Source organism: Spermophilus citellus (assembly GCF_964194105.1).
Source record: "Spermophilus citellus genome assembly, chromosome: 4".
Taxonomy (NCBI): domain Eukaryota; kingdom Metazoa; phylum Chordata; class Mammalia; order Rodentia; family Sciuridae; genus Spermophilus; species Spermophilus citellus.
In genome coordinates, this window is record NC_138185.1 from 25,190,835 (window position 1) to 25,208,665 (window position 17,831).

General features: G+C 47.5%; 1 protein-coding gene across 4 annotated transcripts in view; it reads right to left on the bottom strand.

Moving 5' to 3' along the window:
* Nucleotides 1-296: 296 nt before the first annotated feature.
* DNMT3B (DNA methyltransferase 3 beta) overlaps nucleotides 297-17,831 on the bottom strand; it is a 54,770-nt gene continuing 37,235 nt past the window's right edge. For 2 of the 4 annotated variants that reach the window (XM_081289164.1, XM_081289163.1), the window contains 14 exons: nucleotides 17,496-17,654; nucleotides 14,660-14,767; nucleotides 13,647-13,791; nucleotides 11,667-11,792; nucleotides 11,490-11,534; nucleotides 10,323-10,402; nucleotides 9,885-9,997; nucleotides 9,254-9,437; nucleotides 8,651-8,735; nucleotides 8,077-8,222; nucleotides 7,723-7,813; nucleotides 6,860-7,008; nucleotides 6,130-6,215; nucleotides 297-1,730 (listed from right to left, as the gene is read on the bottom strand). In XM_081289164.1, the coding sequence (XP_081145290.1) occupies nucleotides 1,589-1,730; nucleotides 6,130-6,215; nucleotides 6,860-7,008; nucleotides 7,723-7,813; nucleotides 8,077-8,222; nucleotides 8,651-8,735; nucleotides 9,254-9,437; nucleotides 9,885-9,997; nucleotides 10,323-10,402; nucleotides 11,490-11,534; nucleotides 11,667-11,792; nucleotides 13,647-13,791; nucleotides 14,660-14,767; nucleotides 17,496-17,654 (1,659 nt within the window). In that variant the 3' untranslated portion in view covers nucleotides 297-1,588. Of the gene's footprint in view, nucleotides 1,731-3,339; nucleotides 3,459-4,142; nucleotides 6,216-6,859; nucleotides 7,009-7,722; nucleotides 7,814-8,076; nucleotides 8,223-8,650; nucleotides 8,736-9,253; nucleotides 9,438-9,884; nucleotides 9,998-10,322; nucleotides 10,403-11,489; nucleotides 11,535-11,666; nucleotides 11,793-13,646; nucleotides 13,792-14,659; nucleotides 14,768-17,495; nucleotides 17,655-17,831 lie in introns of those variants that run through there. The other 2 variants (XM_081289162.1, XM_081289165.1) reach the window with 2 other exon arrangements.

The window sequence follows — 17,831 nt, forward strand, 5'->3', positions numbered from 1 at the left end:
ACTGAAGGGGGGGACCAGCAATCAATTGTCATAGTCCTCCAGGGGATACAGTTTTCAGGACACTGCCCTAGACACCAAGGGCCCACGTCTTCCTGGGCTACTGTCCTATTCCACACTGTTGAATGAAGTGACCTATTTCCAACACCAACCTTACCACGTTGGCCAGGCCCTCCCATGGCCCACCCCGACCACCTGACCTCCAGAAGAACAAAAGGAAAAACAAAACGCCAGACTGCCAGGCTGTTATAGAGAAATACTGATTTTAATTAAACAGCCTAAAAATTAGCGAAAACAGTTGAAAACAAGGCACGGTTTTTCCCCATACTTGTTATGTGGCTCCAGTTACCAAAAAAAATTTTTTAATGCAAATGTTAAACATAAAAATAGAAGTCTTGAGAGTATTTTTAAAAAGTGTATAAAAAGCCAACATTGTCAAGGTTGTTCCTGATTCTAAAAATAGCACCAGATAAGAGGAGTAAAAGGTGTTAAAAACCACTACAACAGCATTTCTGAAATGCAGCTTGTCCGACCTCTCTTTCCCCTTAAAAATATGACGTTATCATGGAATAAAAAAGGATTTTAAAATCTCTGGAGGAAGGATGCAGCTTTTATTGCAGCTTTCCCCTGCCATCTCTTAGATGAGGGGCAAGTGTGAGGAATGTGCTTCTTTCCCTGAATGTCCAGAAAGGATGAGGAATGTGAGCATCCAGGTTTTCATCTGGGGACCTGTGCCTGTAGGTGCATGGATGGGGGGGGGGTGTCTTACCTAGCTCAGCCCCCTCCTTCATGCCCCACACACAGGAAAGAGGGAGATGACTATAATATATGGCAGCTTATATATAATTCCAGCCCACCCCTTCCTGAGTGCTCCAGAGGCTTCTATTGCAGATTCCAAGAGGGATTTAGCTAAGGGAGGGCTCTTGCCCTTGGGTTATTTAGGGGGGGTTTGCCCTGAATGAGATGATGATGATGATGTCATCCCTGCTGAATCACCATCATGGTGAGAAATACTCTAATGGCTAATGGCCTTGGACTGAGACAAAGGGAATGTGGTATCACAAAGAGGTATCACTTCCTCTTCCGGTAGCCCTAGGGAAAAAACATTCATGCTGGGCCTTTAAAATGTCCCTCACCATCTACAACTACACACAGAGCTGTAGACACTTTTAAAAAGTCTTGCAATAACAGTCTTGGGTGATTTGGCATTCTAACCTGAGTATATGAGGGCTGTGGGTCTGTGGTTTTGGTATCTTAGCCATTGTTTCTCTGAGTGGTAAACCCAAGAGGGAGGGAAAAAGCCATTTTACTATCTACTTCAAGTTTTAAAGTTTTAGAAGAAAAAATGAGCACCGTGTTTGGCTGCTCAGAGCAGCCAGGTCGGAATTGTGCACAAGGGGGTGGCACCTTGGCCGCCCCCTGCAGGAGAGGATCAGGTGGCTCTGCTCCAAGTGAGCAGGAGGATTAAGGTATGAGGGGAGACCCAACAGCTCAGCTGGGGGCAGACTTGGGATGCCTTTAGGGATCAGGGTGCCTTCTGGTTCCTGGCTCTGTCCCAGGAACCCTAGTGCCCCAGCAGGCCTGGGTAGAACTATTCACATGCAAAGTAGTCCTTCAGGGGGGCGAAGAGGTGTCGAATGACAGGCACACTCCAAGACCGCCCAAGCAGCTTCTGGCGGGCACCGCGGCCCATGTTGGACACATCCGTGTAGTGCACAGGAAAACCGAAGATCCTGGGGGGCACCAGAGGGAAAAGACAAGGAGTGAGAAGGGCCCATCCCTCTAGCATGCCCACAGCCTCTGGGGAGGAAATCCTCACCTCAACCAATCCCTTCCCTTCACTCAAGCCCCCTGGGCCTGCAAATAACCCTTTGTTGAACACCAGGAGGTCCAGATGGGCTGGTTCCTCAGAGCTCTTGCTCATGTGCACGCAGTGCACATGCCTATAATTCCAGCAACCTGGGAGGCTGAGGCAGGAGGGTCATGAGTTCAAGTCCAGCCTCAGCAACTTAGTGAGGCCCTATCTCAAAATAAAAATAATGGCAGAAGATGGCAGAAGATGTGCTTCAGTGGTTAAGCATCCCTGCGTTCAATCCCAGTACGTACACGTACGTACGTACGTACGTACGCGCGCACACACACACACACACACACACACACACACACACACACACACGGGAGGTCAGGAAAACTTGATTAAATGACCATCATGAGGCATGGCTCCTCCAAAAGCAACCTGGGAGGCTGAGGCAGGAGGGTCATGAGTTCAAGCCCAGCCTCAGCAACTTAGCAACACCCTGTCTCAAAAAAATAAAAAAGGATTAGGATGTGGCTCAGTGGTGAAGCATCCTTAGGATCAATTCCAGAAACAAAAAAATTTTTAAAAAAAAAATTAAAAAAAAAAAAACACAATGATTTTCAATCACAGACTTGGGTACGTTATAGTGAATATATCTAAGCATTCCAGTTTTGTCCGAAGGGATTGAAATGGCCTGTTAAAAAGCTACAGATGTGCTGAATTGTCCAGGTTTAGAACCAGTACTAAAAATAAAATCTATGGACCAATAACCAAAAGGGTGCAACACCCCAGGCCTGTGTCTTGCTTTGCCATAGCATGTACCCTGGGACAAATACCTATAGCAACCCTTCCATCATATCTTCACCCAAGTGTGGATACATTCATGAGTAACATTGTTATCCATCAGTTTTCTCTCTCTGCCAGTCAGAAGTTACTTCAATCCCAAGATAGCTATAGTTAAGTGAATTAAAAAAAAAAAAAAAATCAAACCAGAGTTAAAATATCTAGAATGACAATATTGTTATGAAAGTCTTCTGAATATAACCAAAACGTAAGGAGGAAAATTCATAGCCTTTAACATGACTTGCAAATAATAATGTTGAAAAAGACAAGTTAGACCAAAATGGTCAAAACAAAAATATTTACATCCAAAAGCTGGTTCTTGGTAACAAAACAGACAAAGTTGGCTCAATTATTGGAAGAAGGTAGAGACAGACTGTGGCTGAGGAGGAATCAGCTAGAGAATGAGCAACTTTGCACAAGAAAGAGCAGGTCTTTACCTGGTCCCTCACACACCCTAGGCTCTCAGGGCAGCACAGGCGGTGCCTGGGTGTGACCTGTGGTGCCCAGTCTGTTAATCTCAGGTTCCTCACCACTGCCCGCCACTTCTGTCCAGAAATAAGGGCTGGCTCTATAAGGGCATTTCCACCAACCCCACACACGAGCCTGGGAGACTGTGGAGATATGGCGAGCACCGGCCCCTTGGTGAGGCTGGCCTGGACTGCTTGCTCCTCCCCTTTCTGCCTCTGTGCAGCCTTGCTCACCTTTCGAGCTCAGTGCACCACAAAACATCTTCTTTGCCATTCATGACAACAGGGAAAAGTTGGTTTTTCCCCTGTTTGATGGAGTTGGACTTGGTGGTTATTGTCTGCACTTTCTTTAACTGGAGAACAAAACGATATATCACGGAGTAAGCACAGCAGGAAAGGTTCCAGGTGGGATCAAGGCTCAAAAGCCCTGAGAAAAGATGGATGGAGCACAGAGGGCAGGTGTGTGGGAGACGGGGCAGGGCAGGGCTGGCAGCCAGAGTGAGAAAAGGAGCTCATGAAGGACAAGAACATTGTGTGCTTCCCATAAATGCCAAGAAGGTAATGCACAGCATAGACCAGCCTTGAGAGAATGAAATGAGCACCAGGTACCTATGCATGAGGATCACCGGGAGGGGGGCCGGGGCCAAGAAGACAGAGTTATTTATCAAGTAAGATTAAGAAAAGGCAGCCAGAGTTTGGAGAAATGGTTCTTTGCTTGATGCAGACATGGAGAATTAGGTTCACAAACGTCTTAATGTATTTATCTGTGATGTGACAGTAGATAATTTTTTCCAAGAGCATCATTTACGTTTATTACTGGAAGGGCCAGCTGAAATTGCCTCTTATGTATCCAGCATTAACAATTGGAAAGGCAAGTTGTCTGTTTCCCACAGTGATTACTTGCTTATCAAGAATGTCTCCTACACTTAAGGACAGAACAGTTGTGTGGGGGAAAGTGGCCCAGCACCAGAGTCACATGGAGAGAGGGGAGTAGACACCAATAGGACACACCACCAAGGTCACCTTCCAAGTGGAGTCACCCAGTGCGCATTCAGGAGGGCGGTGGGGAGGCCATCTGGGAGCACACCTTACCTTTGCAGTCCTACTGAATTCCAAGCAGTCCTGCAGCTCGAGCTTATCATTCTTTGATGCTATCACAGGCCTGGGGACAGCCAAAACCCATTACTTTCTACCCTCTGCAAAGGCCTTGCTCAGGCCCCTCCCAGGGTGGGAGGAGGGAAGAGTCTTTGCTGCAAAAATGGGCCCAAGCAGTCAACATGCTTCTGTCATGTGACGGGCAACACACCAGGCCTAAGGACTAGTCTGGGTGCCAAGGGTGGACCTGCCCCTGCAGCTCCTGCCTTACCTCCTGAGTTTTGGCATCAGTCAAAGCCACGCTACCTCTGAGGAAAGGAGGGAACAGTGGGCAGGGAGACAGAGACACCCTTGGTTTGCTCATTGATCAAGTCAAGCCAGCTCCTTGGAAGGAAGTGCTGGCGTGGAAACCAGGGCCGCATGCATGCTAGGTGCTCCAGCACTGAGCCTCGGTTTCACAGGAAGAGCTGGGGCTGGATTTTGGTGGGACTACTTGATATACCAGGACAGCAAACAGAATTGGTGGCTCTTTACCGGGGATGCAGGCTGAGGACGCTGGAAGGTGGGGTGAGGTGTCACACAAGGATCAATTGGGCTCTTAACAGTTAACTCTGGAAACCTATTTTGCAAATAAAGCGAAGCAAACAGGCCCAAGAAGGGCAAGGGACAGACCCAAAGCATTTGAGCAGTTCCAGGGCGGAAAGGCACAAGACATCTGCAACAGAGTGGCTGAACACGGGCCAGAAGGAACTCGCACATGAAGGTGGAAGGCCTAGGAACCACACAAAACCTCTCCCCTAGACTGCAGACCTCCTCCTCCTCACTTTCTAGGTTTCCAATGTCACCCTATTCCTGTCACTCTATTGCAACAGGGCAGGGCAAAACCACAGACTAGTAAAGACTAGCCTGGTGTGACGTACACAAACTAGATGATTTCAGGTCTCAGCCCCTGGTCTCGGTGAGAGAGCTCGGTGGCAGGACCCAGACTCACCCATACTCCACCAAGAAACAGGGATCTCTATGAACCTTCCCAAAGCCCACCCCCAAAGTGAACCTGTGATCATCCTTTAGCATATTAATGTGTCCAATCCTGGATTGGCAGCAGCACAATGGTGTCTGGTTCTAAACATGAACATGGTACCATTTGTTAGGCTGACGAACCATCGGGTTCATCATGATAGCCAATAGAAATTCCATGATATCCAATAGAAATTCTCAAAACCACTCTCACCTCTATACTCACATTTTGGTAAATGCCAGAAAATTATCATGCTTCCAACATTCCCTTGTAAAAGGTGTTTCAAGCTAACATGTTCCCAGAACTGGGATGTCAGTTGCCACATTTAGAGTGTTGTTCTTAAACCACGAATAGACACAATATTCAGTCCTTGGCAAAACCCCTTGTTGTGGGTCGACATGTCTATCTAAAGAGATCTGAGCTAGCTAGCTCTGGTAAAAAATATGCAAAGGTGGAAATGTTAGGAAACCTCAGGGAGATATGCTTGGGGCCTACCATTTATCATCTCAGCTCTGCCACACACCTGGTCCAGGTCCTTTATTTCAAGGGGAATGGGAATCACAACAATTTCCATGTCCTGACGGGTACTGCTATGGCAGCTAGGAGGAAAGGCAGAGCCCAGAAGGAACAACAAGAGGCATCCCTGGCATCAACATTGCTCCAGCACCTGGCACCAGAACCAGGCCTGTCTGCTCACCATCCAGAACAAATAAGTAGGCCTCAAGTCCTGGCCCAAGATTCCTAGAAATACCTAACAGGAATCAGCCCGGAAATACTGCAGATTGTTCTGAAGCCCAGACTGAGGTTGTTTCTCAGCACAGACAGCACTTTCTAGAAGACTGGAATGTGAGAGTTAACATCTGAATCTCTCGTGGCTGTTACCTGGGGTCCCACTAAGAGTCCCCTGTTACCTGTTCATCCCAGGTAGGTTTCCCCAGAAATATCGAGCCCTGTGAGCAGCAGAAACTTTGATAGCATCAATCATCACTGGGTTGCACTGCAGAGAGAGAGAGAAGGGGAGCTGCTTGGAGACCACATCAGATGTCAGTGGTCACTCAGAGCAGGGCTTGAGGATGCAGGTGACTGAACTGCCCCTGGCTATGGAAGAAGGATGGATCTTCCAACCAGGATATAGGCCAAGATCTACCTGGTGGATAAGGCCATGGTCAACCTATTTCCGATGGACAAAAAGAACAGATCAGACCTTCAGATTCTGAGAAAAGGTACCCCCAAACAGCAACTCATATTATAGATCTGGCAAGTAGAGATCTGGGGTGAAAGAGGGCATCTGGGCCATATACAGCTCTGTACCTCTAGCTGCCAAGTTCACAGAGCATCAGGTACCTCCATGAGACTCAAGCTATTAACATTTTGGCAAACAAAAAAAGGATTTAACAGGGCTTGTTGTCTATTAAATAGAATATAATTTAATTTCCCTGAAACCTCAAAGCATCCATTTTCACAACAAGAACATTGAGTTAAATTTCATGAAGAAGGTGGCTGCATTGTTGCCGATTTCTGTGGGTTATGGGATCTGGTCTCACCCAAGCCAAGACCCTGGGAAGCACCAGCAGTGTATACTGCCAGCGGGGCCTTCCCTGCCCAGGTTGCCTTTGACCAGAGCCCTCTGGGCATCCTCACCTCCAGGAACCGTGAGATGTCCCTCTTGTCGTCCACCTTCATGGCTACAACATTCTCAAACATCCAGAAGAACGGCCGGTCATCCCCTTCTTTGGGGCGTGAGTAATTGAGCAGGTGGTAGAACTCGAAGAAGAGTCGGCCAGTGCCCTCTGTGCCCAGACAGGAGAGAAGGGGACCAATCAAAGCCTTCAGCAAAATCCCCAGAGTTCTTTAAAACCACAGTAAGGACAGCACCGTGAGGTTCCATCTCCCTAAGGTCCTGTGGAATGACTAACTAAGAGCTCAGGGTGGAAAATCTGCTTCCATAAACATGTAAGGAAGGGCTGGGGATGTGGCTCGCCTGGCATGTGTGTGGCCCAGGTTCAATCCTCAGCACCACATACAAACCAATGTTGTGTCCGCAAAATAGTAAAAAATATTTTTAAAAAAATTCTCTCTCTCCCTCTCTCAAAAAAAATGTAAGGAAGATCAATGGAGAAAAAGAACAAGAGGGGGGAAGGGAGGGACGGAGAGGGGGAAAGAGGAGGAAATATGGAATGAATTTAACAAAATCATGTTATAAGTATATATAAAGATACCAAAGGGAACAATCAGAAATAAACACGGGAGAGAAAAATCAAAAGAAAAGAAGAAGATGTGGGAGGAAGACAGAGAAATGGATATTGAAATCAAATTCCTCGTAGGCATGATTTTGTCAAAATGTACCAAACTGCTGCTTCTAACCATAAAAACAGGCAGGACAGTGTCCTTTCTTTGTGAGTCAAGGATGTACAACATGGTTTGGACAGGAGGTTCCACTGGACCAGACTCAGGCGTTGCCTGTGGGAGACAAAGTTGTTATGGGACAAAGAAGAGCTGCTCACCATACAGGCCTTTCCGGGCAGGATTCACATTTGATAGGTCATTGCATGGGCTTCCACCGATCACCAAATCAAATGGACCCCACTCTTCAATCTGAGGGACCAAAAGAGACAGGCTCAGGGCAAGAGTATTTCCCAGGTAACTACCAAGAAAACCTCCTTCTAGAATCTTTCCTGGTCAGCAATTCCAAGGAAATGCACTCCTCACTACTGCCCAAGATGGAAACCAGTCTGTGGTTCGCTTTTGTGGTTAAGTAAAAGACACAGGGTCTCTTCTACCCAAAACCACAAGGCTCACGTGGGAGTAGGGGACATTCAGGGTATAGGGGGCAAACATGAGGAGACACAAGCCCTCACATTTTTCTTTGTGATGTTCCTAACGTCATTCACATATTTGATGTTGCCCTCGTGCTTCACGGTTCCAACGGCGATGGATTCTTCGCACACTTCGGAGGCAACGTACTTTTCCACTTTAATGCCCAAGTCTTTGAGGACCAAGTAACCTGCAGGGGGAGAGGTGGACACTTGAACACAATGAGAGCAAGGGCAGAGCAGCTGGCTGGCCACAGCTTTCTGCCCTGGCAGAACAAGGACACTCCTCGCTACAGTAACTGGCAGTGTAGGAGTCAGCGCAGGCGAAGGCCACGGGGCACCAGGGAGAGGCTGTGTCTACTCTGTCTGTTGGAACTGAAAAGTGGAAAGAGCCAAGACGGTGGTAACTGCCACCTGACTGATGGACAGTATATTTGTGCATGTCGAGTGAAAAATTAGATGCCTGCATAGAATTGAAAACCACTAAAACAGGACTTAGAATAAGGGAGAAGGCAGAATAGGAAGAGAAGCCACGGGCAGGGTCCCCAAGGGCATCTGAGGCCTTGAGACTCCCTGGCTGCTCACCCTTGTGGAAGCAGAGCCTCCCTAGTGAACTTACCTGTGGCAATTCCATCGAATAGTGACAGGACTCTAATGGGCCGCCTTTTGGCTGCGGGAATCGCAGGGTACAACTTGGGGGCCTCCTGCCAGATAAGGAAGGAGGGTCACAGAGGTGAAGGAACAGGGGGAAGACTCAACCTCTGAGGAAGGGAGGGGAAGACTTTCAGAGGGGTCCAAAGTCGGCTGTGGCTGCCACAAAAGCTTTGATGGGAACTGGCAAGGAAAGGCACCCTGTGCCACTATGCCCGGGGCAGGGAGTGGCCGCCCTATTCCCAGGCAGGAGGCACGTCCAAGCACTACAGGACAGACTCTCAACAGCAATTATCTAGGTGCTCTGGCTAAGAACAGGAAAAAACTATAAAGAAAAAATATTGAGATGCCCCAGGTTTCCCGGTCCCTGTCCCTTGTAGCTCAACAACTCCGCAGGCTTTTTTCCACAACCATCTCTTCATCATGCCCACACTGAGAAGGCAGGGACAAAGAGGCCTCATTCAGAGCGGAGTGGGGGCGGGGTGGGGGGTGTCTGTCTGATCTGATTCCCTAACACCGCACTCTTTTGAAGGCTATCTTCAGACCAGTGGCCCTGGGGCCTGTGGCTTACATATTCGAGCCCCGGGTCGCTGGTGAAGAAGGTCTGCAGGCGGACATTCCAGTCCTTCCGGCGCCGCAGGACTCCATGGCAGCGCTGGGGGAGACACATGTAGCAGCTCCAGGGCTCCTGCAACTTGGCGTCCTCCGCTGTGCCCTTGCCCACCAGCACCTCCAGACACTCCACACAGAAGCACCTGTACCCAGTGGCCAGGGAGAAGTTCTGTCACCAGGATGCCTTCCCTAGGTAGATGGCAACTCACAACCTCAGCATGAACTGCAAGGTCCTGCATGACGTGGGCTGTGACAAGCCCTTTACTCAAAAAACCATTGAGTACACTCAGCACTTCTTATAATTCCTACCAATTGGCAAAGCTTCAGAGAGGGACTCTTCCCTGAAGCCCCCTGTCCCACTCTTCCCCATGGGGCAGAGCATATCCCTATTTATCCATTTCTAGTCCTAGGACAACTACAATCAGTATGGCACACGTTGACTGTGGTCACAACTTCCACTTCACCTTAGCTCTCGGGGTGCAGGCCTGAGATTTCAAAAACAGGCAGCTGTCCCAAGACTGCAGGAACTGCAGGGTACAACTCGGGAACCCTGGGGCCCTGAGGATGTGCCCAGAGGGCCCAGTGCTCACCGGCAACAGCTTGTATTGCTGCAGAGAAGCAGCTCACGGCCCTCACAGCACACGGTGCAGTAGGACTGGTAACCGTCATCGTCGTACATGTAGAAGAGCTCAAGGAAGCGATCCTGCAGTCATGGAGAAAAGTCAGTGAAATCAAAGAATAGGGACAGCCAGGCCCAGCTTGCCTGGTGGCCCAGGCCCTAGAACACAGCCACAGAACAAGTCAGAGGTGGCCTGGTATCCTTTAGGGGACAACTGGCTCTGGTTTGGAAGCCATTATAGATGAAGCTCTCTACTGGGCCACGCTCCCCTCCAAAAGGAAGACTGCAGGGAGCTGGAGACCTGGGACACTTTCACTAATTCCTGTGCAAGTACCATCTGTGGGGAAAGGACCTGGAAGATTCTGGAGGCAGGAAGAGGCAAGTGCAGGGCAAGGGGAGGAGGACTCACCCGGCACGTCTGGCAAAGCCCACCCTCAAAGAGTGGGTGGAAGGACACTGGGTTTTTCCTACCACAGGACAAACAGCTATCTGTAAGAAAGACAGGGCCACAGGTTATGGCAATTACAGCCACATGGCCAGTTCGAGCAATCACTGCAAGCTTGCAAGTGTGCCTATCCCAGAGCCTGGGCACACCAGGCTCACACACACACACAAAGAGCAGGCCAAACTGGTTAACAATACTTGAGTAGCAGCCCCTCCCACAGAGGAATGTTTTGACGACCTGGTGGGACAAGTTGGCCATGGTATCACAGCAACTTGGGAGGCTGAGATAATCAAGGCCAGGCTCAAAATTACCCCTATAAAAGGGCAGAAATTTGGTGCAATAGCACTCCTGAGTTAATCCCTTTTACTGGGGGGGGGGGGTTATAACACTGAAGCATTTGTAGTGACTCCAAATAGCTTGATGGCTGAGGACAGGAATTGCCCATGGCATTTCCTATTCAACATGGAGCTCAAGTCCCCACCAATATGCTATTTTGTCCTGGTGTCCTATCAGTAGGTCTGAAGTTGTTTCAGTGACTTGTTGGATAAGATCCTTCTTGCCACAAACCAATCCTTCTACAGTGAAGGAGTCTCAGGTTATATGGATGACTATACGTTGAAGGTTCCAGGAATGCTCCAAAACCGGGCTTTCCCTGGGCCAGGGACTATCTTTTCCTACTCAACACACATCTGTGCCACAGGGCTGAGGAAGAAGGGGCTTGCAGGTACTTCCTCACGTTCATTAGGTCTGTATCATTAGGTCTGTTCTGTCTTGAATCCAGAGGAAGTTCCCAGCTCGCACATGCTGAACAGAGTCACTAACTAGAGAGTGACAATGACAGTGTGTGCCCACCATTCACCTAAAAGCTAGTTCCTGGAGGACCTTGGTTTCAGGCCGTCTTGGCTCAAGTGCCTCCGTTTGCATTCTCTCTCATCCCACCTCCCTGCTTGCTCAATTAAAAATATTTTTCAATTAAAAAAATTTTTTTAAATTATCCTACTCAGTCTGCACAATGTTCCAACAGGGACACAAAGGAGCACAGAGAAGCCCTGCTTCAAGCCCAGATCTGTGGGAGAACCCAGGCAGGCCTTGGGTAGTACCCAGAGGGGAGTTGGTGGGGGTCAATGTTACCTTCCAAACTGTTCTTGTTGTTGGTAACATCAGAAACCATGTGTTCTGTTGAGGAGAGAGGGAGAACGTGTCAGGAGATGAGCTCAGGGACAACAGGGTCTTGTTCTGCACCCTCCTTACAGGGTGGTCCTCACACCGGCCAGTGCACACTGTCACCTCCCCTTCCCGAAGAATCACCTCGGCTCTGATCTTCCTCTCCCCGGTCCTTGCCATTGTTATAGCAGTTTGTCTTGAGGCGCTTGTTTGGGGGACAGTGGTCAGAGGAGGCTGAATCATCAACTGTGCGTCTTCGACCCTTGTTCTCTGTGAAAGGCAAGCAAATAGCAGCCGTGGCTTGATTGGAGGAGGATACAGGATAGGTGGGCCCCCGGGCAGACAACACTGTGCTGAAAACCATCTACACCTAGGGTACCTCAGGGGACTTAACACTGGGTGGACATGTCCATGACAGGCCACCAGAAGAGGAGCCAATCTAAAACCCTACCCCAGGTTGCAGGATCTTTCCCATGTGGGGGGGGGGGGTGAAAGAGCAAGTCCTCTTGGATTCGCAAGAGGAAGTATAAAGTGCAATCCACAGCTAAACCCTGACACATCTACAAGTGATTTCCAACGCGCTGCCCAGCAGTCACAGGTGGTTACCAAGCATTTGAAATGCAACCAAGTGACTGAAGAATTTCCTTTGCCTTTGAATGTCAACTGAAAATCTGGTAACTCATTAAAAAAAAAAAAAAAGGTCATTTGGTATTAATTTGACATCTAAATCTACATTGGAAATGATTTAGTTAAACTGCATTCAATTGACAATTGATATTTGTATTTAATTCTTCTATACTGCATCAACATTTAGCATCAGAATCAAGATGATATATACTGTATTCATGCCTACAATCCAAGGTCCTCAGGAGGCTGAGGCAGATGATCACAAATTCAATGTCAGGCTCCGCTACATAACCCTGACTCATAAATAAAAATATAAGGAGTTGGAGTTGTTGCAGCTCAGTAGTAGAGAACCCCAGGGTTCACTTCCCACCACCAAAAAAGAAACAAAAAATCTTAGAATGTAGCTCAGTGCTAAACAACCTTTGGTTTCAATCCCAGAATTAAGGTACATAGGAAGATCTATAAAAATACTTAATTTTTTTAAGAAAGTACTAAACAAAGGTGAAAATCAATTTTTATATTACACTAACATGAATACTACAAACATTAGGTTAAAATGTATGAGTATTAAATTTTCCATGTCCCCTTTCAATGAAAACTACTAGAAAATAATATGGTGGCTCCGTTGTATAAATCCCATTCAGTTTTCTATTGAAACATAAAACCCCATTCATTTAACCAGAGTTAACTTTGACTCTGCCCTTGAGAAAGAAAATTATATAGCCATCAAAATCATAAGTACTCTTTTAGTGACAAAAATCACAATTTATAAGTGCTTAGACAATGAAAATTGAGAAATAAAGGGAAGGCAGTAGGAATCCAAGTGTTCAGAAAAGGCTAAGGATGTGCACCCAACAAGATAACCTGGGGGAGGGAGTGAGGGGGGAGTGAGGGAGTTCAGATTGAAATTTGATTCTTTTCTAGTGACCATTGCATATGCCAAGAAATTGAAAGAGCAAAGAAAATAGAATATAGATGGGAAGGGAATACCGTGTTTCCTTGATTCTAAGTTCCTACTGCCTGCACGACGCACCTTCGATTTATTAACCACTTTGTAGGGGAAACAAAACAAAACAGAAAACATTAAATGTATGGATTGTTAAGACACATCCTGCATTTCAGGAAACCACAGGTATAATGGTGGAAATATGGTTATTGGTCAAAATGTTTAGGGTGTCACACTTAAGGTTTTCTCCAATGACCAGTTTAATAAATTTTTTTTCCTTTAAAAAAAGAAAGGATGCTTCCTCATATTCAAGTTTTCATGAGATTCAATCTCGGTTTTATGTGTATGACATTAATTTAGCATGAAAGTGTCCCATGAGGCCAAGAAAGCTTGGCATGGCCTTCATCTGCGCTAGATATTTCTCACAGGCCTGGGCTCACAGGACACAGTTCACGGAGGTGGCTGCAGATCAGCTGGGTGGGGCATGGGCAGGTGGGGGTGGCACTGTCTCTCAGCTGGCAGTGGGCGCTGCCTCAGGGACTCATTCCCACCTGGTTGGTTGTTGTTGGGTTTGAGGCCCTCGATCCCAGTGGGCTTGAAGCCCCCGTGGGCCCACTCCAACATGGGCTTCAGCTGGTCCTCCAAAGAGTCTCCAGGGCTGCTGGGGAAGGTCTTGCCAGCTCGTACCCTGGCTTTCTGCCAAGATATAAAGGCAGAGTCTATGGTGAATGGAGGCGGAGATACTGTTCACCAGGGCGCACCCAAGGACTCCCCCTGCCAAGGCCAACATTCCCCTCGACCCTGGGCCCCATTCATAGCAGGACAGCTGTCCTTGGCTGCACCATGTGACCTGGGAAGGAGGAATAGCCTGGGCAGGGAGACAGGCAGAAATCATGGAACTGGGGGTGGGAGATGGTTAGTATTGTATCTTGCCCTATGGAAACCAAGTACGGATCTCTTTCCTGTAGGGAATGAGCTTTCTTTTAACCAGAGGAATCAGAAAAGCTCTGCCACTTTATGACAGTGGAAGTCTCTGTCAGCTCTACCTTAACACCTCTGTACCTCGTTCAAGATGGATAATGAAATGAAAATGAGAATGCAGTCAAGCATCCTTTATTACATGGACCATTAGGCTTTGCAGGTGTTATTCAGAGAAACTAGCTGGCTCAGGAATGCCACATGGACCAAAACAATGTCAAGGCAAGGTAGGAGAAGGGAGAGCACAGGATACATGGCCCACAGACAAGGTGGCCAGAGGTGCTCCCCAATCTTGGCCTTGAAACACTCCACAATCATGGAGCCAGGGGGAGCTTTGAGGTCTCTAGAGAAATCTACTGACATGAATGAACCTCCCACATACACACCTTTCCTGATTCAGACACTAATAATGACAGGCAGCAGGTGGGAGACCTCCCAATCAGGCCACCAACACTGGTAATGTTCATCTCCTCTCTGATGGCACCGTGCCCTCCAAGCCATACTTGGCCTCTCAGTGACCTGAGCTAGCTCTCAGTAGACCTCATTTCCTCCAGGATGAGGACCTCACTCCCCACTCCCATGTTACCTCCAGGGCCTGGTACATGGCCTTCCTGTATGACACCAGTTTATTGAAGGTGGCCTGGTTAAAATGCTGACTGAACAGCCCCAAGGCCACCAGTTTGTCTGCAGAGACCTAGAAGAGAAAGACATCATCAACATCTACCTAACATCTGTAACTTCAGGAAGGAAGATTTTCACATACTTTATGTGACAGCCCATTCCTGGGGACAAAATTCACAGATGTCAATCCAGAAAGGAAAGAAAAAAAAACAAAAAACAAGAAAAATGAATGGTACACAGAGTCCTGATACAAATACAGGCAGCAATGGCACATTCCCCTCCAGAGGTGGGGAACAAGATACTCAGAAGGACACACAGGGTATATATGTTGAGGTGTGAGGGGTGAGATCATTGTCCCAGGAACAGCCCTGAGGCTTGGGTCTGTAATTCACTGTGCATACACTTTGTGAGATGTTTTGCTTCCCTCATTCCTGAATATAAGCCTGGTAGTTTTCTCTTCAGCTTTGGATTAAATAATTTCAGATATAATCGATTTGATCATTTAGTTATTTGATTTTGGGTATTGCAACTTGACATGCATGTATCAGTGCCAAGTCCCCAGGCCAAGTGGGAAATGAAAAGTGTCCCAGGCAGCTGATCAGAGGTATAGGACACATATGCAGTGCCATGGTCCTGAGAGTGCACTCCAAGGCTCTCCTCCGCTTTGTACATACAGACTGATCTCCACGAAGAGGTGTGGCCACCATTCCTGGAGAAATGGCCAACTGCTACCAGTTGGAGCCACACACAGGCATGCACTGTGCAGGCTCAGGGCAGAGTCACACTCTCCTTATCAACTCATCCAGCAATTCCAACAGTCACATAATGGCATCAGACCGTATCATGAAAACCATTTTCAATGTCACTGGGTCAAGACAATTCTAAGGAAGTAACCCTCCCGGGACCAAGGCACTGCACAGGTGTCCTGTACGTGTACATACAATCAGGGGCTTCGTGGCTAAAATAGGCCCAGGACACTTGTCCTTCTGCTCCCTCTGCTGGTCAGAGAGGACATCTGCATGCAGTGTCACCAGGCAGTCACATGTCTTACTGTGATCAGCCTTGGGGAATCTCAGTGTCTATGAGAAGTGGCAGGAAAAAGGCCAATTCATGGAAAAACTAGAAGCTAGAAACCGGGAACAAATTAGATGATAACTCATTCCCACATTTGCTTTCATCTCACCCAGCTTGTTAAATACCTTAGGAACCTCACAAAACCTGCTGGGAATTAAAGGTTGGACTGACTTTTTGGTTGTTTTTGAAAGGATACTAAATATTGAACCCAGGGCCACCTTTTTTTTTTTTTTTGTAACCCGTCTCCCTTCTTATTGAACAGAGGCATTTAACCACTAAACTACATCCCAGCCTTTTTTTTATTTTAACAAAAGGTTTTGCAAAGTAAATTGCTTACAGCATCACTAAATTGCTGAGGCAGGCTTTGAATTTGTAATCCTTCTGCCCCAGCGTCCTGGGCCACTGGGATTGGAGGCATGTGCAAGATATTCCTAATTTGTGAGTCTCACTAAATTGACCAGCCTGGCTTCATACTATAAAATTATAATTAGAATTATAGGCCCACCAACAGGTAAGCACACAGGTGTTGACTGACATTCCTAAGACCATGTCAGGAAAGGTCTTCTACCTGCACTACTCAAACCAAAATCTTTTGCAGATCTCTTAACTGCACAAGCTTTCTTTTTTCTTTTGCAGGGCAGTGCGGGTGGGTATGGAGGATTGAAGTCAGGGGCACTTGACCACTGATCCACATCCCCAGCCCCATTTTGTACTTTATTTAGAGACAAGGTATCTCACTGAGTTGCTTAGAACTGTTGCTGAGGCTGGCTCTGAACTTGCTATCCTCCTACCTCAACCTCCCAATCTGTTGGAATTACAGGTGTGTGCCACTCCTGGGTTGCACAAGCTTTGTAAAGGAGATTAAAAACTTAATATAGCCCCAGCTGATACAGCATAAATGAGGCCCTGGGCCCAGCAGTATAACTATTGAGGCCCGGCACCTCAATAGTTCTAAAATGGCTCATATCAATCAAAGAGGCTCTGAACTATAAATTTTTCTTTCTTTTTTTTTTAATTTTTTTTTTTTGAGAGAGTGAGGAGAGAGAGAGAGAGAGAGAATTTTTTTTAATATTTATTTTTTAGTTCTCGGCGGACACAACATCTTTGTTTGTATGTGGTGCTGAGGATGGAACCCGGGCCGCACGCATGCCAGGTGAGCGCGCTACCGCTTGAGCCACATCCCCAGCCCTGAACTATAAATTTTTCATAACATGCCTCAAGGTAACCTAAAACCCACCTATAGGGGGCGAGGCAGGGGTGCCCACCACACCCCCATTGCAGTCCTATATGAACAGATGGTGACCATCCCTTCTGACCTTTCTACTGAGTACATTTGGGTGCCAACCCAGGAAGACAACCCCTAAAATCTCAGATAGGTATATGATCTGCCCCAGAGAAATAAATCCAATTAGTAAATATAGCCTGGTGAATCCAGAGGACTTTCCACCCCTCGCTTGTCCCCTTTGGAAGTGCAATAAGCTTCTCTTGCCATAAACTCAAGTATCTGCTTAGCAGGTGAATACAGGTAAGCAGGGGAGTACAGGTAAGCAGGAAATACAATAAGAAGGGAGTACAGGTAAGCATGGATTACAGGTAAGGAGGGAGTACAAGTAAACAGAGAGTATAGGAAGATTCTGTCCTTTGCTGCATCCTTCTGCAGAAAGATCGCAAATTAACTGCCTAAGGAAGGAATTAACACTTGAGATTATGCCTTGGGCTGGACTCACCTCAGAGAACTTGCCATCACCAAACCACTGGACCCATCGCATGCCGGACATGGCCTGGCGCTTGGAGGTAGCCTTCCAAGAAACCACCATGGCAGGCCACCAGGAGAAGCCCTTGATCTTGCCCCATACCAGGTCCCCTATTCCAAACTCCTTCCCATCCTGGAAGAGAAACCACATAGAAGAAAAACATTTGTGAAGACATGTCAACCTGGCCAGCTCCTGCCCCTCCACTGACTCCCTCAGCAAAACAAGCTTGGTGCACAGATGTGAGATGTCACTGGTAGGGAGCTCAGAAGGCATGTGAGCAACCCTGGGCGCATCCCCAGCTGCAAGGAA